Here is a 25,812-nt window from a genome sequence, read left to right as displayed (position 1 = left end):
AACAAAAGAGATCTAACCAAAATGGGGTCTGAGCTGGCACACTTGTATAGGTGTGTGGACTTAAGGAATAGACAATCTCAAATTCTGGCTAGATTAAGTTAGTGTACTTATTCCCAATTATAACTCAATATTACCGAATTTGTAAGCTTGCTTAGTATAAGAGTGTGTGCTTAAATTAGCGAGGCCCCAGATCTGATCCACGTCAAGAAGCAAAGGGGAGGAAATGAATGAGAAGAACTGGGGAGTTCTAATGGTGCAAAACAAGAAAGATCACATGACCTTGCCTATGAAAAATGTATGACTGTGACATAAGAGGCTGAAATGTCTCTATCACTCTACCATAAATTCAATCACAGAAACTTACCTTAATGACCTTGGAACCAATCTTATAGGATCCTGAACTCAGTTTCTGAAGAGCCCGAAATGAATCTTGTCGATGAACCATACAGACATAAGCACAGCCCCTGGGTGGAATCATCTATAAGGAAAAAGTCTTCATTGTAACATTTGCATCCCATCAAAATGAACATGTATGACAACTGACCAAACCACCACATTAATTCTCTCTTTCTCTAAGTCTTTCTATAGATACAACACATAGGCAATCAATTTTTCACTTTGAATTAAGTCTCATAATCCATCCTGATTCAGCTCCCATTCTAAGCCTTAATAAAGGTGAAATGCTGAATGCAAGTCATCGGTTCCTTGCCTACAGAAACAACTTCCTACTGTAACAAAACCATCTTTAAGCTGGCAAGTAAAATGAAGGAAAGGGAGAAGAAAGGCTCCTGCTAACAAACATCTACTGCTTGGAGGAACTAGGTGCCATACTGCTATAAAGCCCATGAATGTTTTGGAAATTCAGGAGCTTCATAGCAAACAGAGAAAGTTGAGCGAAGTGAACAGAGCATGTCAAGCTGGAGTCACCGTGTCGGACATGTCCACCTAGATGAGCATCGCCTTAAGTGGGAAGTGAAGAGCGTGAAAGCCAACGCTATTGGTGCTCAAGAGATACTCACATTAATGGATTCAATTTGTCCAAACTCCTCAAAAAGGTTGGTTAAATCTTGCTGTGTAGCCTTCTTGTCCACTTGGCCAACCCACAGAGTAGTACTGCATACTGTCAGGACAGAGAAGCAAAGGCCTTAAATCACAAGGACACAGTTGCCTCAGGCATTATCACGCTTGACATAACATTTAGACAACTTGACAGGTAACTGCTACATTTAAAATTGGCTGAGACCTTAGTGTCCACTTACATTTCTACAGACCCAACTTCCTGCAGGTCACCTGCTTCCAAGCTGAACCGCCCATGAACACCACTGTCCAACCACCGGAGAAAAGTATATCAGACTGGAAGAAAAGCTTCAAAAATTCCCAGCTGATTCTTAAATACAATAGTTTTGAAACTACTTCCTACCTGTGAGTCTTCTTACTATCTTTGTGTTGAATGACTCAGTAGATATTTCTCCCTAATCCACAGATAAATCTAAAACCTGCATGAGCTTCCTTATCCTTAAGGAAATGATGCTTTGCAGAGAGATAAGACAGAAAATGGGTAAATCAGGTCCTCTTAACTTGCTATTGACAACTTGAAGATGAACCAAACTGCACTTCTCCGTGTGTGCACACTCATGTGCATGAGAAGAGCATGGATTTCATTGGAGACTCAGTGCCACACATGGATGCATATGACTGAGCAGCAAATGCTCTTGACCTTCTGCCCTGAAAGCTCCCTCTGTTTAGTTCATAAAGTTGGGGGAGAGACACCGTACTGTTCATGCTTCTTCAGTACCTTTTCTGGAGACACATTTCCACAGCACTGATGCACTGCATCTATGTTTTTGTCCATGTTATTGCCAGCGCATTAATCCTGACAGAAAAGGTCTACAACAGGCTTTTCTAGGCTTAACTTAATCTGAAGTGTGATACTTGACAAGATCACTAACAGGAATCTGTACTCCTGCTATCAGAGCTCACAAGTCTTACAGAGTTTTCTGTGCAGCTAACAGATCATGATAACTGTGCGTTCCCAGCTACTTGTTCTTTGTCTCACACACACCACTCTGGGTGATTCTCCACTCACCATTCACTCACTCTCTATCAAAGTCTGTAATTTCTAAACATTTTTTTATTAAACCCAGAGACCAGTTCAGCAGATAAACACTCTGCCAAGACTTATAACCTGAGCTTGAATTCCCCCCCCCCCCCCCCTTTTAGGAACTTTATTTTCCTCCGCCTTTTTTCCCTTTCCTCGGGTTTCTGCTGAGCAGCTCAGAACCACTCAGTGGTGGCTCCAACCCACTGAGTTTGAATCTTAAAGCCTACGTGATGGAAGGAAAGAGCTATCTCCTCTCCACTGTCCTCAGATTACAAACATATAGCATGGCATATAGAACCATACACACGCATGTATAGAAAGACAGACACACATGGAGTGACATACAATTTTTTAAAAAGTAGATTTAATGTAAGAGACTATAAAAACACTTTTATGAAAGCCTAACATCACACAGGCTTAGTCTTTAGCCCACAGCACCACTGAAGAGGGGTGCCCAAATGGGGGTGTGCCCTTCAAGGGACTTACTGTCCCCATTCTACCTTATTCTCCTTTCCAGTTGTAATGAACAGTTAAAAGGAACAGAGACAAGCAACCTTAACTGAAAATATGAAGCAAACATTTCCCCTTACTGAAAGGACAGTGACAAAAGCTGCTCCACTGCCATGCAGTCCAGTGCTGTGTAAAACGCTTCATGAGGTAAGGTTCTAGAAGTAAACAGCTTTGAAGCTTTCTCACCTTACAGTGACACCTCTGCCTCTCCCTATCCTGGAGACTCTAAGAGCCTTAGCCAAGCTCTGCTAACATGTTCCTATTTTTTACAATGCTGCTCTACATTTTTCCCCCTAACAAGTTGTTAAGATTCTTCTCATTCCCAAAGAGAGGAGGCGCTGAGTTCTTGGGGTCTTAATCTGTTAGTTTCCCTAAAAGCACTGAAAGACTACTAAATAGAAACTAAAAATCTAACGTTACAGAAGCAGAGAACCTAAAAGTAGGACAGGAACCTAGAAAAGGTTTTCCATGCATGGTCAAAGGCTAACAGTCAGAAACAAACCAGCTCTGGCAGGAGGAACTTAGCCTGTAACACATATTCAAATACTTCTAAACAAGGTTATGTTTAAAACTTCAGAAAAGAGATCAGGAGAGCTCAAGGGTGGGTTGAGGACACAAGAACCTAAGTCATGGGGCTGGAGACATGGCTCAGCAGTTAAGAGCACTGACTGCTCTTCCAGAGGTTCTGAGTTCAAATCCCAGTAACCACATGGTGGCTCACAACCATCTGTAATGGGATCCGATGTCCTCTCTCCTGGTATGTCTCACAGCTACAACAAACTCAAATATGTAAAATAAATAAATCTTAAAACAAACAAACAAACAAAAATATAAGCCATAGAGAAAGATAAAAGGCTGTTTGGTTTCTTTGTTTCAGTCCCACCCCAGTGTTTCTTACACAGCTGACTAAGTGCATACAACTTTCTATGACTACTGCAGTAGGAAGAACCCAGCACCTGCTAATCCTGGGAAGGCAAGTGTGGAGGCTGGGCTTGTTTCCTAGTGCAGCAGCATTACAGCAAAAGCAGCTAAGGAGCTAGATACCCAGTCACTGATACAGCTACGGCACTGAGCTGGTTACAATGTGTTGTTTTTTGTTTTGTTTTGTTTTTTTTTTTTTTTTTTAATATTTTCTGGAGGAAAGGGTTATGAACTGAAAGTTACCACTGTTTTCTTTGAAGCAAAACTATATGAAATTATTCTACCATAAGTGTTATTTAACATGTAAACTGCAATGCTGTGTGTAAAATAAACTAGTTTTTAAAGAGGAATAATGATGTTCTACAGTATTGACTACAACTAAATAATTATTTCAGTTTTATATATGTTAACTGCCTAATTTAGTCAATACATTATATATGCATGTACAAAAATACCATATGGTACCTCGTAAGTACATATAATTATTTGGTGTCAAAAACAATACATTAGGGGGACTGGAGTCAGCAGTGAAGAGCGCATGCTATTCTTACAGAAAACCCAGTTTTATTTCCTACCACCCACATGGCAGTTCACAGCTGTCTGAAACTCCAGTTAAAGAGGATTCGGTGTTCTTTTCTCACCTCCATAAGCATCAAGCATGCACAGGACATGCATGCATATATGTAGACCACACAGATAAATATAGAGAGAGAGAAGAGAAAAAGGGATCCTGTGCCTGTGCCAACTGGTTTTTTTATCAACTTGACACAAGTTAGAACCATCTGAGTGGAGGGAATTTCAACTGTGAAATGCCTCTGTAAGTAAGATCAGTCTAGAGGCTAGCCTACAGAGCATTTTCTCAATTACTGATTGATACGGGACAGCTTAGCCCAACAGTTTTCAACTTGTGGGTCATAATCCCTTTTAGGACCTTTGAACCCTGTCATAGAGCCTGAATATCAGATGGTGACACTGCAATTCATAACAGCAAAATAACAGTTATGTTAGGGCTCACCACAACATGACAAAGTGTACTGAAGGCCACAGTCTTAGGAAGCTATGGTGCAGACAGAGGGTATTTCTGTATGGTGTTTATATTACCTGAGGGTGACAGCTGTAATAACTGATGCTGCTCATCTGGAATTGCAAAATGGGGAAGAGACCACCAGGAGCCGGAGGAACAGCTTAGGGATTAAAAGCACCAGCTACTTTTTCAAGGACCCAGGTTCAACTCCCAATACCTACAACCATTGGTTCACAACCATTTTTAAACTCCAGTTCCAGGGGATTAGAAGCACTCTTCTGACTTCCATAGAATTAGGCACAAAAGTAGTACACATACATGCAAGCAAAACACAGGTACATGTGAAATAAACATTTAAGAAACCCCAACATTTTGGGAGGAAGAGACCAGCATCACTGAGGTAAAATCTGGGAAAAGTTTCCTCAGAGTTAGCACACAAAAGCTGTGTTCTAGAGGAGACCAAGACTGTACCTTGTGCTGGTAGCCAAACCTGAGAGTGTAAGAGTATATTGGTTTTGAAGGCATGAAGGGATCATGGAGAACAGCTAAGCCTTGGCATGGTGTGACTAGAGCCCAAGAGAGGGTACGGGGAGAGTGCAGCCAGCCTGGACTTCGGAAACAAACTGTGTGCAGCAGAGGGTAGACCTGGAGGATGCCAGACATCAGGCACCGAGTTATTTGTACAATTGAAGTTTAATTTTGCTTTATTCAAAGTGTGACTGTACCCAGATTCCGTTTTCTTTAAGTAAAAAAGTATTTGGTTTTGATTTTATAGGAGCCCACAGTTAAAACTTTTGGAGTTTTAAAGAGACAACTTTTTAAGTATTTAAATGTGTAAAGACTATAAGACCACTAATGATTGTTAATATTTTATATTATAAAACTAGTATTAATGAGATTTTGGGAACATCAAGAAAAGGTCATAATTAACAAGTGACACGTCTGAGTCAAGCTGACAACTTGACACAAGCTAGCGTCATCTGAAAGGAGAGCCTCAACTCAGAAGATGCCTCCATGAAATGAGGCAGTAGGCTACCCTACAGAGCATTCTCTTAACTAGTGACTGATGTGGGAGGACTGTGGCACTGTGGGGTGCCACTCTCGGGCTGGAGCTCCTAGGTTCTGTAAGAAGTAGGATGAGCACATCATGAGGAGCAAGTCAGTAAGTAGCACCCCTCCATGGCCTGCGTTCCTGCCCTGACTTCCTGCAGTGTCGACAGCGATCGATGTGGAACGATAAGCAGAACAGCCCTTTCTTCCATGTTGCTTTTGGTCATGTGTTGTGTAACAGCAACAGCAGGCCTCAGACAATGCTCAATAGCATCACAGCGTATGTGAGCAATAAATAACTGACAGCCCTATTAATAAGTAGTGATTCTAAACGACCCAAGGGTCATCACAGAGAGATGAAGAGTATAGATTTGGGGTTGAGGTTGGGGGGACAGTCCTCGGATTTTTAATTTTGTAAACCAACATTAAAATATTTAAATTTGGTCCCTTATAATGAGGAGCAAAAAGAGTTTTCAGACATTGTACTAGCTGTTTATAAGGAAAGAAGTTCTGGAAAGATACCTAGGTCTACTGAAATTGCCAGAACTTATAAGAAGATGCCATTACTTTTGCTTTTGGGAGCCTCAGTCTCAAGATGCTCTAGCAGTATCAAATCGGGGCTTAAATTTACTATTATTCCTACAGATTTGAGTACTCACAACTGTTCAGCCACTACTGACTGTGGTCATGTGTCATGTTACGAATATCAAGGAGCCCGGTCAGCCATACTTTAGAACCCGCATTAAGCACTCTCACTCTCTACACCTACCTGCACCTACCTGCAAATCTGCTTCTCTTTCACAAAAGCCTGAATCAAAGCCATCTAATTATTAACAAGTCCCTCCCTTTTCAGTTTCTTACTCTGAAAATAAAATTAGACAAGAGATTTTTATAGCAGAAAGCTAGTTGTTTGTTCTATAAAGACCAGAGACCAACCTTAGGTGGTTCCTCAAAAACTGTGCTGAGCTTTCTTGTTGGTGGTGTTGATTTTTGAGGCATAGTCTTTTGCTGGCCTGGTGCTCACCTTACTGGCTAAACTAGACAGCCTGGATGGAATCCACCGGTGTCACCTTCCTACCACAAGAGTTCCGAACCTTTCCAGGGCTTCCTGCTAAGGATCTAAACCAGGTCCCTCTATCTCTGCAGCAAGCTCTACTAGCTAGTGAATGGTTGCCAACACTGACTCTAGGGAAGTTAGACACAAGTATGCCACTCACCACTTAGCGTTTTCGATCTGACAGGAGGCAAGCCCTTTTTTTGGCGTTCTTTCTCCCTTTCCCTGGCTCTGCGTTCACTTGAATAGGAACGTGAGGATTTTCTCTTTCTCTCTCGAGAACGGGAGCGAGACCGCTTCCTGTGTTTTCGCTTTCGGGAGCCAGAGCGTGACCTGGACCTTCGTTTTCTTGGTGACCTACAAAAGAATAAGTGTTGTACTTCTAATGACAGTATTATCTTTAAATTTGAAGTGAATGAGAAAGGTAGCATCTGTCATATTTAAGCACCTCTTAAACTGTCCTATATTATAATCAACTATTAAACATGTATCCCACTGTGGTCTGATGCTCTATGAATGAGGACATTACTAATAGATGCTAGATGAATGATTCTAAGCCTGAGGCTTTATTTATTAAAAACAAAAGAAAAACGCAATTCAATAAAGGGCCTCACTTTTTGTTAAGTGTCCTTTAGCTCATTTTCACACCGAATATGAATAAGGACTTTAGGAAGTAAAACTCAGGTAGTTTTAGAACACTAAATGATCCTGTTTTAATAATTTTTAACTTCTAAAATGTTACAGTTCTTGACTTTAAAATACAAACTGATGCGGAGTCACTCTCTTTACTACATATTTATAAGCATGTTCCTATGTAAAGGTGGAATATAAGAATACCAGAGAATGCTGACCTGGCTCTGATTATAGGCTGTATTTTCTATGAGCTTAGTAGTGTACTTGAGATTCATAATACCTGTTTTATGGGTGTCTTAGGAGACACTCTTGGCATTGCTATACAACAGCTTGGAATACAAGTCATTTAGCTTGACTTACATAATGGCCAGAAGTATTAATTCCCTAAGTAAAGTATGTTAGTATCAACTAAACACCACACACACTCAAATAAAAATGAAATATAGATATACCTTGCCGTATTCTTATATACTTACTTATATATATTTCATTTTTAGTATCAGCTAAAATCAACTATAATCCAAAAATCACAATCTTGTAACAACAGTTGTTACTGTTACATAAAGAACTCACACAGCAGACATAAACAAAGACTATCTTCTGGGTTTGGTTTCCAATTACTTTTCCTGAGACAACTTTTTTTAATCCCTAAGTATGTTTTTTAATCTTGGTTTAAAAAAAATAACCTAAAGTAAACATTTCTATTAAATATTATAGAACCTTGATCGAGATCGTGAGTGAGTTCTTGATCTTGAGCGAACAGCTACTTTCTTAGCTTCTGGTTCAAAGATCTCTTCTTCAACAACATCTTGCCCTTCATCAATATCCATATCCTTGGAAGACAAAATTAAAGGCGTATAAACAAAACGTGCAGTTAAGATTGAACATACAAGTGCAGTTCTCCATTTACAATTATCTATCTAAGAGAGTATCAGTGCCTCACATGTAACAGAGGTAGGATGTAAAAGACTCACGAGACAAACTACAGTTAGGCTATCATACATTTACAAAGAACCTTACACAGTTAAGGACTTTCAACAATTTTGTTTTGTTTTTCTTTTTCTTAAGATTTGTTTGTTTCATGTATATTACTACACTGTAGCTTCAGACACACCAGAAGAGGGCATTAGATCTTATTACAGATGGTTGTGAGCCACCATGTGGTTGCTGGGAATTGAACTCAGGACCTGTGGAAGAGCAGTCAGTGCTCTTAACTGCTGAGCCATCTCTCCAGCCCCTGTTTTGTTTGTCAAGACAGGGTTTCTCTTTATAGCCTGGCTGTCCTGGAACTCATTCTGTAGACCAGGCTGCCCACAAACTCTGCCCTCTGAGTGCAGGAATTAAAGGTGTGGCCACCATGGCCTGACTGACTTTGGACCATTATGACTCAGAAAAGCAGTGACTTTTACCTGTTGTTGAATATCTATGGAATCATCTAAATTAGCTTCAGGTTCCAGAAAATGCTGTTGGCTACTCCCTTGGGAGGGTGAAGCTGAGTGCTCAGACCCAAATGTTCCCTCCTGGCTATCTTGAGGAGTTACCTGTTGAGAACAAACAAATGTTCTTACAAATAAAAACTTGAATACAGCAAGCATGACAATTAAATGCTAAAAGTGAGTCATATTCACAACAAAACATTCCTAGAGTAATCCATCCGAAGTTATGCTTTATATAAATCCAAATCTACTTTTAAAAGGAAAAGTCCCATAAAGAAGGCATTAGATGTGCATAAGATGATGTAAGTCTCATACACTACTGAAGAGTAATAGAGATAATTCTTAATGACAACAATTAAATTAACCTACTACTATATGATTAATTAGTATCAATAAAATACTCTAAAGTTCTAATTAAAACCTTATATTCAAAAACTTAGATCACAATTATATGCTTAAAGGAAAAACAATACCCAAAAGTCACTACCAAAATTAGTGATTTAGTAAAACTATTCATTCCCAACTATGCTCTCTAAGAACTCATAAAACAGTTACAGGAAATTCCCTGTCATAGGTACATTTTAGTACATGTTGGCAAGTGGAGGAACACTGGTCCACAGTCCCAATACAGTAACAACGTTACTAATTCAATGTCAGTGAGTATGAACCTGAGTAACAGCTTAAATAACTGACTTCACTAAAACATGACGAAACCTATGGGGGAGAGCAACCTGATAGAAAATCATTCTAAAACAATATTCTGTAGGAATCTAGAAGCAGTAAGTTCCTGGGGTAACAGACTAAAACCATAATAAAGAAAAGAACTACACACTTATGGACCCTTGTTACAAACTGTTCAGAAACAATCAACTCCCAAAAGGAAGAAGCAGGCCATATACCTTAGCTATACACAAACAAAATGGAGGTCATAGGAAAGACATGACTCCACGAAGAACAGACAGCAATTTACATGTCTCATGCTAGTCCACCAAGAAATAAACAGCTCTACTTAGGTTTTAAAAAATCTACTTGACAAACATATTTGCTCATGTCTTTAAACCCAACACTTGGGAGGCAGATCTTTGTAAGTTCAAGGGCTGCCTGAACTGCATAATGAGTTCCAGGACAGCTGGAAGTATAACATTAGACCCTGTCTCAGGAAGGGAGGACAGGAAGGAAAGAGAGGAGGAAGGAAGTGAGTCGATGCACATACACAGGCAAGCACAGGAGATAAGACCTGTGTTTACCTGAGGGTAAGCTTTGCCTCTCGTAGTGATATTCAACTAACCAGTAATATAGGACTTAGGAAGCTTTGCCACTGGAGTCATTGGGAGTGGGTGTCCTGAATGTGAGAAGGCCACAGGGCACTTGGTTCTGCTTCACTGCATCACACCATCTCTACAAGCTGTCTTTTTATTGAAACACCTTAGAGGAAGAATGTCAAGCATATGCAGTCAGAGAGTAAGTATAGAGTAACCATGAAGTTGATTAGCCTTAGAAATTTATATCACCTTAGTATGTGTATTTTTCTACAATAAAGAGTTCTGAGAATGGTTTATTTCAAGCTCAGAATGTGAATACTGGCAAGATAGTTCAGTGGGTAAAAGCACCTGCCATCAGGCCTTATGACTTGAATTTAACCTCTGAAGCTCAGAGTAAAGCAAGAGAACCAACTCCTGTAAGCTGTTACCTGAATTCCTATGTGCACTACCAAAACAAACTAATGAATCAAAAAAAAAAAAAAAAAAAAAACTAGTCCATACTATACTATTTACAAAAGTGAACTTTTACTGGCTACAATCTGAATCTACTTTTCCTCCATTTAATCCTCAATACAAATATCAATGTAATAACACAGAGTTAGTATCTTGAACATATCTGGTTATTTTATACACTATTACAATAAAATAATTTTGATGCAAGATTCTATAATGTTTCAGCCACATTAAACCAATTGGCATAATAATCTCGAGTATGCTACTCTTTCAACTAGGAGAAAGTATCATAAAATTCAGGGCAGAATTTTAAATAACAATTGTTAGCACCCTTAGGATCTGAGAAACAAGTAGTCTTGTTTCCAAATTTACAAATATACATTAAGCAAAAGTCAGGGCAGACAACTATTTCCTGAAGCATGACAGAACCCAAAGGTAGTAAGTATAACCTACATTTTCTTTCCATTAACTTCATAGTATTGGCTGTCTCACCTGTGTGTCTGTCTGCAAAACATAGATGCAGTGCTTAAGGAGGTCAGAAGAGGGCACTGTATCCCCTGGGACTGAAGTTACAAAGGTTAGGAGATGTGGATGCTGGCATTCTAATCTGGGTCCTCTGGAAGAGCAGCCAGTACTCTTAACCACTGAGCCATCTCCCCAGCCTCAGTAAATGTAAGCTTTCAGAATACATCAAACTCTTCACATGCAACTCTAGCTGAAATGATTAAATGGTGTAAGAACAACAGAACTCTGGGCCACACGTCATAATGTTTTCAATTTTTGTTAAATTCTGCAATCTGTGTTTGGCCTTCTTTGGGTACTAGATCCCTAAGATGTTTAAATTTATGTGTATGGCAAAGACAACTCACATACACACTCCACAATAATTAATTAAAGTAGAAAAGAAATGCAAAGAAAAAGCATGTTCTAGACACTAACAATTTTTTTTTTTTTAAAAAGCTAAACCACCCTAACTATACCTGTCAAACCAAAGAACTGAAAAGAATAAAAGAAGTAACCTTACCATACCCAATCACCACATCAGGTCATTATACTGATTTTGGAACAAGAACCTAGAACGTTTCACTTTCTTTTAAAAAAAAAAAATTATCAGCATTTAAATTTAGTTGGCAAAAGAAGATGCATAACATTAAAATCAAATAAAAATTAATGAAGCTCTCTCTATTCCTTTAGTCTCACTTCTGTATTTAAAAAGGGATTCACTGAATCCGGGAGTCAAGTGACATTTTCTCTGGTTACATCCTGATAAACACTGCTGGCTTCTACAACTATGTATTCACCCAAATCAATAACAAAAACAAAGAACACAAACAGGCATGGCCATTACAGCATCTCTCTAAGACTGGCACCTAACACTCCTACTTGCCTCTATTTTCTCTGTAGAAATGACAGCAAAGTCTATCAAAAGTGTCACTGAACTCCAAGTACTGCACTGACAGCATTTATCCAAACGAGCTCTCTAATAACTCCATATAACCAGTATCTGAAAACTTTCTTGACTCCATGATCAGCAAGCCATTTACATACAACATAGCAGAGTGTTGCCTCTGTTCTTTCCATTTTGTTTTATTTTATTATTATTATTATTTTTTTTTTTTTGGAGACATAATCCTTCTATGTAGCCCTGACTGTCCAGGATCTAGCTGTGAAAACCAAGCTGGTCTCCAACTCAGAGATCCACCTGTTTCTGCCTCCTGAGTGCTGAGATTAAAGGCATGCGCCACCATCCCCAGTTCCATTATATTCTGAAACAAAGTAAATTATAAGACTTCAGACATTGACAATGCTTCATCATTACTAAGGTGAGTATTTTAAAGATTCTTTTAAAATCTTACTATTAGCATTTCATCTTGAGATATAGCTCTAGTAACATATTTTGACTATCCTAATAATTAGCAAAATCACAAAACTTAAGACAACAGAAATCATTTCATAATAACGTTTCTATCTCTCTGTAATTCTGGTCATTCATTTTCTTTTTAATTAGAAACCCACTTCAGTTTTCCAAATGTTCTTAACCCTTTCAGGTATATCCCTTCTTATTTCTGGCCCTTAACCTCAAGGAACACTGTGGCTGTGGAGACAGACGGCACCATCTTAGTTTGGGGTAGTTACTAGAATATAACATTAACAAAAGTGCTTAATTTTTCTGCAAATTGTATTCTATTTTTGTTGTTGTTGTTAAAGATTTTAGAGCCAGGCATAGGTGGTGGATGTCTTTAATCCCAACACTTGGGAGACAAAGGCAGGTGGATCACTGTGATTCAAGGCCAGGTCTACATCATGTGTTCCAAGAGAGCTAAAGGTATATGTATGAGATCCTGTCTCAAAACCAGCCACCCTCCGTAATTATTTATTTGCATGTATATATTTATGTGTATGTGTCCTGGGCATCTGATCCCTTGAAGATGGAGGTTATAAACCACCCAGCACAGATGATGGTAACCCACCTCCAGTCCACTGCAAACCCGGGGCCATCACTCATCCACCCAGTCACACACCCTGCACCATACACCTGTCACCCAGCAAGCATCCTGCTCCCAAGTCTGCCAGGTCACACTCACTGTTCACTTCACACATTAGCAAATAAGTCTTGTCTCTTTCTTACACATCCGTGTCTGTGGTATGGCATGCAGTCTCCTTCTGCTGCCTGAGGTTGAAGATGGAGAACTCTCAGCTCCTTCTCCAGCACCATGTGTAAGCATGTGCATCTACCATATCTGTGTGCTATCACCATGATGACAATGGACTGAACCTCTGAAACTCTAAGCCACCCCCAATTAAATGCTGTGCCTTATAAAAGCAAGCTGAGAAGGAAAAATGCAAAATGTACAAGTTGAGAAAAGGAGCACCAAGAAGTACAATGGAGCTAAATCCTATGTCCAAGGAGATACAGAGAATCCTGATGGTAAATGGAATAAAGAGAGTGGTAAACTCAGGGCAAGACCCCACTCAGCTAAACTTCCCCTTGGGAAAAGGAATTAAAGAAAAGCTGAGGGTATAGTGGCACCTTCCTCTAATCTTTAGAAAGCAGAGGTTGATGAATCTCTAAGTTCAAGGCCTGGTCTACAGAACGAGCTCCAGAACAGCCAAGCTTAGATAGTTTAAAAAAAGAAAAAAAAAAACTGAAAACAGAAAGCTGGTAAAGATATAATTAAAGAGGAAACCATGTTCTAGCCTCAAGCAGCAAAACTTAGCAGCTTTGGTTATGTGGTTCTGGCTCTAGAGTCAAAGAAAGAAGAATGGAGTTGTGGAATCTCCCTCCACGGCTAAGGAAAGCTACTAAGGCCGGGTTATGTGGCAGGGGTGTTTCTTCCTGGAGGCCTGGCAAGGCCATTGTGTGAAGCCGTGGAGATGAAGAATTGCACTGGAAATGTTAAGAGATTCCAGAGCCATGGAATACCAGTCAAGGAGAGCTGCTAACAGGTAGTGGAACCAGCCCAACAGAAGTATACTGCAGTCAACAAAATTGAAAGGGATTAGAGATCTCAACAGTGCTTAGACATCAGACATAGAACTGCAGAGTTTGGAGTTTGCCCTGTTGGGTTTTTTGTCTTGCTTTGGTCCAGTATTTCCTCCTTCTCCTACCTTTTGGAATAGTAATATATATGCTGTACCGTCATATGTTAGAGTATGTGATCTGCTTTCTTATTTTGATTTTACAGGGGATTACACTTAAAGAGATTCCAGGAATCTCAGAAGAGACTTTGAACTTTTTAACAAGTTTCAGAATGTTAGAAACTATGAGGACACTGAAGCAGGGACTACCTCTAAAGCTATTGCTTGTGGAATCCATTCCCCTGGCTGAGCTACCCTATCTGGCCTCAGTTGGAGAGGATGCATCTAGCCCTGTAGAGACTTGATGTGCCAAGGTGGGAGATATGGAGGTTGGAAGGCCTCCACCCTCTCAGAAGAAAAGGGGATGGGTGAGGAACTGTGGTGGTGTGGAGGTCTAGGGACATCAACCTGAATATAAAGTGAGTTTGGGGAGGGAGGTAAGGAAGAAAGAACGAATAAACAAGCTAGCAAACAAATGTAAGGAAAAACCTATGGAGACCTTAAAGTTGGACTGAATGCATTTCTGTATTATGAGATGGCTACCAGCCTATGCAAGCCAGGGAGAAGAGTGTGGAAGTCTGAACAGGAATGGCCCCCTTAAGCTAATGTGTTTGTGTGTTTGACAATAGGGAGTTTCACTATTAGGTATGGCCTTGTTGGAGGAATATGTCATTGTGGGGTGGGCTTTGAGGTCTTATATATTCAAGCCATGCCCAGTGTGGCAAATAAGCTTCTGCTGCCTGTAGATCAAGATGTAGACCTCTCAGTTCCTTCTCCAGTGCCACATGAGCCTGCACACTACCATGTCCTGACATAATAATGGACTCAACCTGAACTTGTAAGCCAGCCCTAATTAAATGACTTCTTTATAAGAGTTCCTGTGGTTATGGTATCTCTTCACAGCAATAGAAACCCTAACTAAGACAATATCTTGTATCATTAGACAAGCTTTGGACAATAGAAACTTGAGTTCTATTTCTTCTAAAAGGACCCTTTTTTTTGCTATATGTGTCAACATTTTGAAACTGACACATGAATAAGTGGCTCTCTGGTTGGTGAGACTTTTCACTTGATGCTCTCAAATTCCCAGTCTCTTTCATGTTGGGAGTGCAGCCTTGGCTTGCTGCTCCTGCTAACCCTTTTGAGCTACAGGAACTCAGCCTGTTCTGTTTACAGCTGTTAACAGACAAAGCATCACCCTTGTCTCTATTATCTTGTAGTTACTGTCCTGTATGCCTGACTCACACAAACATGCCAATGTTTACCTTCTTGTAGTCTGAAGAAAATATCACTTTAACAAAACCAAGCCTCTCGCTCAGGACAAATGAGTAAGAACTTGTCAGATCAGACTGTGCTCTTGAGCTCTAGCCTATCTCTAGACACCTCTACATTACACTGTTTGAATTTAGAAGGTCATGTTCAAGCTCTAAATGTGTTTGAAGTCCTTTCCATGATGCCAGCACACTGCACTGTTACAGAGTATGGGTTTATGCAAACATTTGGACTTCTTTAAAAAAAAAGGTTCCTACGTCTTAGGTCAGAACTACTTTTCTGTCCATCTTTGTATGTGTTACTTGTTTTAAAAAGTGTATAATCACATGTCAAATGTTTGTAGGTTGTTTTAAATTCATGGCTGATACCATTTTTAGTGATTAAGGCCCAGTCTGGGTGGGTATCTACCAATGTTTCTCATACAGGTCACAAATAGGTTTTTATAAAACTAAATATTTCTGTGTAACTTGACATATTGTATTACTTCTAAAGTGAAGCTTTCTTCTTCCACATCTTAGCATCTCTGGAACTCTTAACATCTCAAAATGACATGAGGACACTCATGTAGGAACACAGGTTAGAAGTGTCCCTACCACTTAATTATGCATAAAATAAGCCCAATCTTAAACTGACCAGATAGCATTAGCTATATACTTTGCATTAGATCTTTTACCTCAGTATGATTCAACTTCCTTTGGAGTAAATGGGAGTCGTACCTTCTTCATGAAAATTAAGTAAAACTATGCCTCTCCAATGTGTAATGAAGTTCTATCACATGACACTAGCAATAAATTTCTTCTAAAAGCCAATGATATTAATCTGCTTAGACACTACCCATCAATATAATTGTCATTAACTTCCTAGACAAGTACAGCAGAAAGGAGAAAACATGAAGTTTTAAGGTGTAATTCTAAATTCACATCTGTCTTCTATCATGAAATTCATTTTTATACATCATTTCGTTACACTGCCAAAGGACCTTTTTTTAATAATAGGAACAGCTATAAAGGTCTTCGAAAGGAAATACCTTAGAAAGGACATAAAGTATCTGGAAAAACAAAGATGAATGAATAGCGCCTAAGACTAAGAACAAACACTACCCAAGCATCCCACAGAAATACCCATTTGCAGAGCACAGTAACTACAGGAAACACAGACCTTCTGAGGCTGCTGCTGCTCCAGGAGCTGCTGCCGCAATTGCTCCAGATTCTGCTGCTGCAGCTGCTCTGCTATCTGATGGAAGATGGAGTTGTTCACAGACTCAGAAACGTGAGAGCTAAATGAGAAACAAAGGGTGAAGGTGCATGTTAAGGTGACAAAAGGTAACAGAGAGCACACAGTCTGAGAACAACACACACACCTCTCCACGCCAAGTACTCTACTACAATGTTCTCTTCTTGAAATATTAATACCCAAAATGGAATACTCTGAAAAAAACAACACATTAGAAGAGAAATACACGGGCTGGAGAGATGGCTCAGCGGTTAAGAACTCTGACTGCTCTTCCAGAGGTCTTGAGTTTAAATCCCAGCAACCACATGGTGGCTCACAACCATCTGTAATAAGATCTGATGCCCTCTTCTGGTATGTCTGAAGACAGTTACTTATATATAAATACTTATATATAAGTGTACTTATATATAATAAGTAAATCTTTAAAAAATACACTCAATAATGATTCAAAAAAAAGCATTATAGATGCTGTTACAGAGCTGACATCACTGCCTCATGCTGCACACATGGATAGGCTATACATATATATTAGTAACTTTTATTAGGGTAATATAAAATCGTAAACACCTGTTTACAAAAAGGTTAAAATGTATGTAAAAATGATCAATTCAATAACTCTTGTTTAATCATGAGACGGTGGAAAATGTCCTATCAACCAACATGTGAAAAATCTACAGTTATCAATGCCCATGAACTTTGTAGAGTATATGCCCTTTAAAAAAGCATCATGTTATAAGGTATATAAACAGAAACATACAGTATGTAGCTAAAAGAGAAAATAATCATTTCACTACACTTTGGGAAAGTCCCACATGGAATACACCTGGAATCCTGGGTGCTAGAAGGTAAGGCATGAGAGAAAATAAGGGCACCCTAAAAGGAGCAAGCAGTCTGGTGAAGGTCTTGAGACTGTTAACACCTCGAGCAGATAAAGCTACTGGGAGAATGGTATCTATCTTCAAATACTGACAGACTGTCATGAAATAAATTGGAGTTCGTTTATTTTTCTTTCACTACACAGTGTTTGAATCACTGTCTAGAAAATGAAGGAACTCAGTTCACCAGAACATGTGACACTCTAACAGTCCAAAAATCCCTCAGAAGATGGGAAGGTACTGACTCTACCCTCAGTACTACTAACACTGTTCAGCACCCGCATCCACATTACTTCAAACAGCACTTCCAACTTCACTGTTTAGAATCTAAAATACTATCTTTAAACTTCTGTCGAGAAAGTCCCAATGTTAAAAGATGTATTTTTATTTTATGTATTCTTACACGTTATTCTGGTATATAAGATCTACTACATCTGCGTGAGTGAGATCCTTCTCACTCTCTCCCAACTTCCACCTCACATCCTCTCTGATCCCCCTCACAAAACATAGGGCTCTCTACAGCCAGCCATTTAAGGGGGGAAAGCAACTGAATTAAATAAAAATACTAAGCCCATTCATTTAAAAAGGTGAAACCCATATAATTCTAATCCTTAATTCTAACTAGTTCAATGTACTCTCAGAAACTGGCCTACTACTCTAGAAGTAGACTTTCGACAGAAGCATCTGTCTACCTATTACAAATAAGTTACTTTAAGCCGACAAAGATATAAGAAAATATCACCACTAGACTTACCAATGCTTATCAATTTTCCTATAGGAACTTTGATATATCCCAACTATTTACAAAGATCTGAAAAAGATTCCAAACAGTCTGGGAGATGTTAAGACAGCAAATCCACCACCCTCCAGAATTCTGGTGCTTAGAGTCTGAAACAACACCCTAATTTAGGAAAAGCTCACTCCGACTGTTAAGTCTGCTAACATTCCATCCAGTATTTAGACAACAGAAAAAGAAAACATAGGTATAAATAAATCATAATTCTTACAGTTGAGGAGTAGGAATTTCCTTTTTGGATTCTTCACTATGCTCAGAATCTTCCCCAAAATCAAATCTATCCATCAACTTCTAAGGAAGGGGAGAAAGACAAATTAAAAAGTGCTTCCAACGTGCATATTACAAGTGCTATGCAAATGTCCTGTGTCATTTTACATTATGCTATAGTGGAACAGGCATTCTGAGCACGTGCTTGAGCACCATGACATACAGCAGTCCCTACACATTCATCAATGCACTCCATTCACTTACAAACAGAGACAGTATGAAAACATTGCTGTCCTGATTTCAAGAGATAGCACACTGTACAGAGCCTGCTGTATTTACTGAGCACCATCACGAGCATACATGAGCCTCTGTAGATGGTTTCCTCTGTCTCTGGTTTCAAGGATCCTCTGAAGATGCAGGAATCATCTGAGGACTAGAGGGAACACGGCATCATCACGAAGCAGAGCCGATTTTGAAAAGGCAGTAAGGCCACTAAGCCAGTTCTGTTTTTCAAGTCAGAGTCTCTCTGTGTAGCGGCTATTGTGAAACTTGCTCTGTTGACTAGGCTAGCCTCAAACTCAGAGATCTCCACCTGTTATTACCTACCAAGTGCTGGGATTAACAGCATGCACCATTATGCCTACCTCAGAAAAACAGAAAATGAAGGATTATGGAGCTGTAACTTAAAAAACTATCTAGGACCATAGCCAATTGTTAACTAGTAAAAACTTCATGATAAAATGTGGTCTAGCTATTAGGAATAAATTAGGAGCAACTGGTCAAAAGGCCAAGTCATTATCCAAAAAAATCAGGATTGATTTTTCTATAAAAATAGTTATAACAGAAAATATATACATTTATATGTGCATATGTGTGTGTGTGTATATATATATACACACACACACACATTTCCAGGATACACTCCAGAAACTATGAGGCTATCACACGCACACACACACACACACACACACACAAAATCATTCATTAAACAGCTTCAATTTTAAAAACACTTTTTCCATAGTTAAGCCTACATATAAAATAGACAATAATGTTAACTTACAGAAAAATATCCTTTGAATTTCACGTACTGATTAATTATTTGATCAAGCCAAATTATACAACACAGACTAGCACAATCAGCACTTGGGAGACTGAGGCAGACAGATTAGGTATTAGAAGCATACATGAGCTACACATGAAAAGGTCATATCAAACACACAAATCTGATAAAACATAGTAGATTCTACATGATATTACATAGTCTACATTCAGTTCACATATAACACATCAGTAACTTTAATCACTACCTTGTTGAAAGAGACTCCTTGATCTAAGGGTGTAAGTGTGTTGGCTGCAGCAGCGGCAGCCGTAAGCTGCGCAGTGAGTGCCTGTAACTGGACCACGAGACCAGCATCCAGAGCCTGCAGGATAGAAGGCTGGGGCTTCTGCTGCTGTATCTGTAAGGTTTGTATTAGCTGCTGAAGCTGAAAGGGAAAGAAAATATCATAATTTTGGGTCAGTACTAGGTCTTCTGAATAAACATTTTTGACAAATAAATTTTATCATCCTTCAGAGAAAAATGTTATAAGTGTTGTGGTTTGACTGAGAAATGCCCCAACAGATGTCATGTGTTTGAACATGTAGTCTTCCTGATAGTGGTACTGTTTTGAACCTTGGAGGGGCCATAGGTGGAATGTACATACAGCCTGGCCAAAGACAGAAGTACGTCACCTGAGGCTGAGCCAGGCTTAGAACTTACAGCCTTGCCTCACTTCTACTTCACATTCTTGGCTTGGGTTTGCAGTGAAGTTGTGATTTCTAGGCTTCCTGTGTGACAGAATGTGATCAGCCAGCTTTTTTGCTCTAGATGCCTGCTGCCATGCTTCCCTTGCTACTGTGGATTTTCTCCATCAAACATCAAAGCCTTCTTCCATAAGTTGCTTTTAGTCATTGTGTTTTAACATAGACATGAAAGTTATTACAGATTTGGACGACCTGAAGACATATAGAGCTAATGTGCTTTGCTGGAACAATGGAGGCTGAACATCTAGGCTTGAAAAGGCAGCCATGATGAAAACTGTCTGGGAAGTATTTCCTCAGAGTCAGCACAGACGCTGTGGACAGCAGGGGATAAGGCTGCACATCAGGTGTCACCACAATTTGCCAAATACTTTTTTCTACACAGTACTGGTTTTAAATCATGGCACCACCACAGGGAAAAAAAAAAAAAAAAAAAAAAAAAAAGAGGGGGGATTAAGAATGGCACTATAGAAGCTAGAGATTGCTCAGAGATTAAGAGCACTAGCTACTCTTCCAGAAGACCCAGGTTCAACTTCCAACACACACACATAGTTCACAACCATCTGTAACTCTAGTCCTAGGCAGCCAACACACTTTTCTAGCGTATGGGTATACTAGGCAAGAACATGGTGTAGACATTTAGGAAAAACACCCATACACATAAAATAAAGAGTTGTGTGGCACTATGTGACAGTGTCAGAGTCCCTGAAGAAGACAAGAAGGCCATTGACAAAAATGCAGCTTGACTTGCAGTGGTGACCCTAGCATACTAGAGACGCCAGGACTATGGTTAGGTCCCCTCAGGACAGTGGCAGGTATGAGGTAAAGCTGGCCTTCATCTATGAGACAAGCTGTGTGTGTGGTGAGTGGTAGAGCCAGAGAAATGTTCCTGCTCAATCCTTTAGAGCCCGCCTAGCTCATGAGCCAGATACTGAGCTCTTTTACATTGTTGGGTATTGGCATCAGCTTGATTTCCCTGTAACTGCCCTGGTTCTTCCTTCTAGGAATAAGAAAATATACAATGCATTTTGGAACTTGTAGGAGAATATAGAGACCTGTGGGTTTTTTGAGAAATACTGACCTCAAAATGTTGAAATTTTTCCAGACTGTGGAATTTCAATGCTGTAGCATATTTTATAATTATGACTTAATGTAAGATTTAGTGAACCAGCAAAAGAGTACTTATGGTTTAAAATGCTGTTATATCAAAGTTAACAAGGGATGTAAAGTCATAGGAAACTTTAGGTGTCAACTTGACACAAATCTAGTGTCGCCTGGGGAGAGAGAACCTCAACATTAATAACTCCCTCAATTAGACTAGCCAGTGACATGGTCTTAGCAGATCACTGAGGGTGGTGCCATCCCTAGGCAAGGGGGTCTGGGATGTATAAGAAAGGTAGGAGAATGTGAACCTGGAAACTGTAGTCTCTGTCACTCTTGGAAGTGTACGCTGAAAGAAACCCTACCCTAAGCTGCTTCAGTTAGTGTTTGCTAGAGCAGAACAGCAGATGAAGTAGGTAGCACCTGAGCCCCTGAAAAGACTAGTATACTTTTGGAAAGTCATGAGCATTATACATGAAATAGTCACAATGTAACAACAAAACAGAATTCCTCATGAGTCTGATGCTTCCACTAAGCTCCTCATCCTTCTTCAGCTAATCCCACAAGTACAGCAGCTTTTCTATCACTTGCATCTACTGTCTGAAAACCATGTCCCGAAAACAGGAGAGAAACCTGTTCAACAGGACATAGTCTGAGACTCAACAGACTATGTAACTTACTATTCTGAATAGAACAAACTACAATTACAGAAACACCTAGTCCTGCTCTTCACCCATCTTTAACAAACAAAACAGCACAGAGCTGAAGAAATGGCTCCAGTACTTGCCACACTTGCAGACAACTCAGCTTTGGTTCCCAGAACTCATGTCAAGAGGTCCCTACCACCTATAACCTCAGCACCAGATGACCCAAAGCCCTCTTCTGGCCTCCAGATATACACATAAATAAAGTACGATCTCCAAAACATAAGAGAACAAAAGCACTTAAGAGAGCTGGTGGGGTATCTCTGTGGGTAAAGTCTGATTACCTGGGTTCATTCAACGCCAGGAACCACAACTGGCAGAGTAAAGGGGGTGTGTGGAGTTGGCACAATCATTTTAACACCTCCAGTAAAGAGGGTTTTAATATCCACAACCAAAACAGAGTAAATGACTGAAAGAGTAAATATGCCATTTACCCCATCACAAATTACATATATGCCTTGAATGTTGTATTATTGCTTCATAAACAATTACCTTGTTAATAAAACAAAAACAATTCAGTGTTTTTTACAATTTATAACTGTCAGCAAAGGTTAGAAAATGGCAGAGCAACTATTAACAGCTGACATGAGAAGGTGTAAATACCATTCAGAAGAGCAGCAAATTATCTTAAAACAGCAGTAATCAGAAACAATTTAGAGTCATGCAATTATCAAAACATTATAATATTAGATCATATATTGTAGTACTACTAGAATAGTGTCTATTATATTACTATAATATTGAATATTATATTATAGTAGAAAAAACAACATGAACATGACCTTACCACTAAGGTCAACAATAAGACACAACTCTTTACAGCACTCGAATGGAGGAAGCAACATGAGAGAGAAGAGGAGAGACAGGCTGTCCTGACCCTCCATTAGACAGATGAACCATTCCCCTAGCATCACCATTTCCCAAGAGCACTATTAAAGCACCGCCACAGCAGTAGCTTCTCTAAAGTGACATTATTCTGTTGGTTACTGCTACAATGACCTCAGGAAGCACCTGGTTTATCAGTGGGATGGTAATGGCACCTAATAATGGTTGGCACATGCTATGTGCTACCTCAATATGTTGATATAGAAAAAACTTACAAGAGAACAAACATTAATGACAAGATAATGTCCACAAAGAGTTACTGAGTAAAAACCATCCAAGTATAACTTCCAAGCATAATGTTCCCATGTTAACAGGACACAACATGGGGGGTGGGGATGGGAACACACATCAGGAACCTTCTTGGCACAATGTAAGGACTCACCTGTTGACCTTGAGGACTTTGTAGGATCTGAGCTACAGCTGCCAGTGTGTCTGTGTTTGTTATCTGCGATACCCATGGGTCAGGTAAGCCTTGGACCACGTTGGCTGGAGTAACAGGTGTCACAGGTGTTCCTTTCAGAAAAAAACATCACATGCACCAAAGAAGGAGAAATAAAGTAAACAATACTTTAAAAGCTTTATTCAGTTAATATATAAAACACAAGCAGAAAGCATGTTTTCACTTTATTGCCTCCATCTTGAAAAGCACTCACAGCCTTCATATAATTAGGTCGTTTTATAAACAGGAAGAAAATTCTCCACTCCAAGCCCCATGGGATCTGTCCACACTTGTCTTAGAATAAACTAAGCTACTGCTTCAATGAAACCTGACAGCAAAGTTTTACTACAGAAAATCCTTTAATGGGGGAAATACCAAAAATACAATCTTTCCTAGTAACCTCTTTGAGTTTCTGTAAGGAAACCATTTTTGTTCAAAACTCTTGTTTATTTATATATACTTGTAGATGGGTATACAGCAAGAACTACAAACAAAAAGTTAATGAATGTTGGGTTCAGAGTAAAAACTGAAAATATTTTAAGTGTTCCAAACAAATTTCTAGATAATTAAATTAAAGCAATCTTGGCTTTATTAGGCAATTTTTGGTTCTTAAAAATTATATTCTCCAAATTTCCTATAAAGTTACATACACAGGCTTAAGGAGTTACAGACAACCTAAAGCAGGAAAATGTTCACTGAGAACTGGGATGTGGCTCAGTAGAAGCGAGCTTGCCCAGCACATGCCAGGCCCTGAGTTCAAACAAAAATGAACTATTATATATACAGTTTCCAAAATGTTTCCAGTGATTGCAAAAAAGAAATAAAATCATTTTTTAAAATTGTTTTCTAAACTTTAGATTGACAACAAAAACATAGTATTTTACTTGAGCACACAAAGAAGCACACATGCCTGGCGGCCCAGTGTAAGGACTGACACACACAGTCTCTAACACTGGACAAAGTCCTCACACCGTCACCTTGTAGCACTCACTCTACATGTAAACACTGACGTGAGTCTCCAACAAGTCTGTAGCACAGGCACAGGCACGTACCTGGAGTGTTACTCATAGCTGCAGTGGTGCTGGCCAAAACCGGCGTGACAACCGGGGGAGGAATCCCTGCCGCCATATCCAGAAGAGGCTGAATAATCTCGCTCTTAAAAACATTATTCTTCTGCCATAAGTTTAATACTCTCACTATTTTACTCTAGAAGAACAAAGAAAAATGACATTAAATATTTTGTTTTCAAAATATTATTAGTACAACTCATTTCACAGATTATCTGATCTTAGAATTTAAAGATTAAAGTATTTCTATAGCAAATTACATCTCAAAAATTGTTTTCAACTTTTTCTGCTTTCAAAACCTTAGCACACTTATTTCATTTAGTCTATTTGGGCATATAAAGATAGACTAAAATACTTCAGTGGAAAATTCAAACCTGAAACTGTTTCTAACCATTCTGCAGTCCCTAACTTTAGGCAACAGGGTAGTTACTTTTGATAGCTACACAAGATAAATAAAAGCTACATTTAGCTTAAGCAGGCGACAGGTAGACTCCATCTTCTCTGCATGCCAAGTCACATGGGATTGATAACATAGATGCCTACAGAATTACCCTAAAACTCCCACCTCTCCATGGGTTCCAGGATCAAATAAAGCCGGAGGCCTGAACAGCAAGCATGTTACTCCTTGGGCCATCTCCTCTGCCCTGCCCTGAGAACTCTGAGGCAGAGGCAAACTCTTATCTCAATACCATGAGTACACACACAGAAAGGTGAACTTTAACCCTGACTCACAGAATGCTTACCTTCTGAACTAGCAAGCAAATCCAGGACAAAGTCCTCATCTAATGTGACACTTAAACAAATTTCATTTTATAAGCTATTTAATAATTTTAGGGAGGGTATTTCTCTACTTAAGAAATGTAGCTCAGCACCTGCGTTCAGCATGTTTTCCTGACAAAAGAGAAAGAACAATTTACCAAACTCAAGTCCTAAGAACTTTTCCACAAATGCACTGTACACCCAAAACCATCCACTTCCTAGGTACAGTGAGGCCCCTCCTCTACTCTTTTGTCTCTGTTCCTACATACTCACTCCCTGATGGTTAAGATCAACAACCCACTAGCATTACTCAGTCTGGCCAAAGGGCAAAAATTATGTTTCATATGAATAATGCTCTACATCATTTTGTGACTTAGAATAATCTGAGTCTTCTACCACTTTGCAAAAAGAAATCAAGTCTGCATGTTTTCCATCATGAGTCTTTTTCTGACAAGCCCTTAGAGTACAGCTGTGCCTCCAATGCACTCTTCTCAAAGAATTTCAACTCACTCCTACAGGTATATCATACTGTGTTTTAATCTTGCCCTGTTCTGAGTTTCTTAAGTACTTAGGGATTAAGTCCCATTTTTCGTGAGGTCTATGTAGCCATGTAACATTTAAGCATCTCTTATACAATTCATGACATATGTG

At 39.3% G+C, this 25,812-nt stretch overlaps 1 protein-coding gene across 3 annotated transcripts in view; it reads right to left on the bottom strand.

Annotated features, from left to right (window-relative positions):
- SCAF8 (SR-related CTD associated factor 8) overlaps positions 1-25,812 on the bottom strand; it is a 130,551-nt gene that overhangs the window by 64,625 nt on the left and 40,114 nt on the right. For all 3 annotated transcript variants that reach the window (XM_080941672.1, XM_080941671.1, XM_080941673.1), the window contains 10 exons: positions 24,388-24,541; positions 23,279-23,409; positions 19,714-19,890; positions 18,411-18,490; positions 16,454-16,571; positions 8,703-8,834; positions 8,014-8,126; positions 6,824-7,017; positions 1,020-1,120; positions 365-478 (listed from right to left, as the gene is read on the bottom strand). In XM_080941672.1, the coding sequence (XP_080797798.1) occupies positions 365-478; positions 1,020-1,120; positions 6,824-7,017; positions 8,014-8,126; positions 8,703-8,834; positions 16,454-16,571; positions 18,411-18,490; positions 19,714-19,890; positions 23,279-23,409; positions 24,388-24,541 (1,314 nt within the window). The remainder of the gene's footprint in view (positions 1-364; positions 479-1,019; positions 1,121-6,823; positions 7,018-8,013; positions 8,127-8,702; positions 8,835-16,453; positions 16,572-18,410; positions 18,491-19,713; positions 19,891-23,278; positions 23,410-24,387; positions 24,542-25,812) is intronic.

Source organism: Micromys minutus, assembly GCF_963924665.1.
Source record: "Micromys minutus genome assembly, chromosome: 30".
Classification (NCBI taxonomy): Eukaryota; Metazoa; Chordata; class Mammalia; order Rodentia; family Muridae; genus Micromys; species Micromys minutus.
This window is presented reverse-complemented; position numbering and strand designations above follow the sequence as displayed.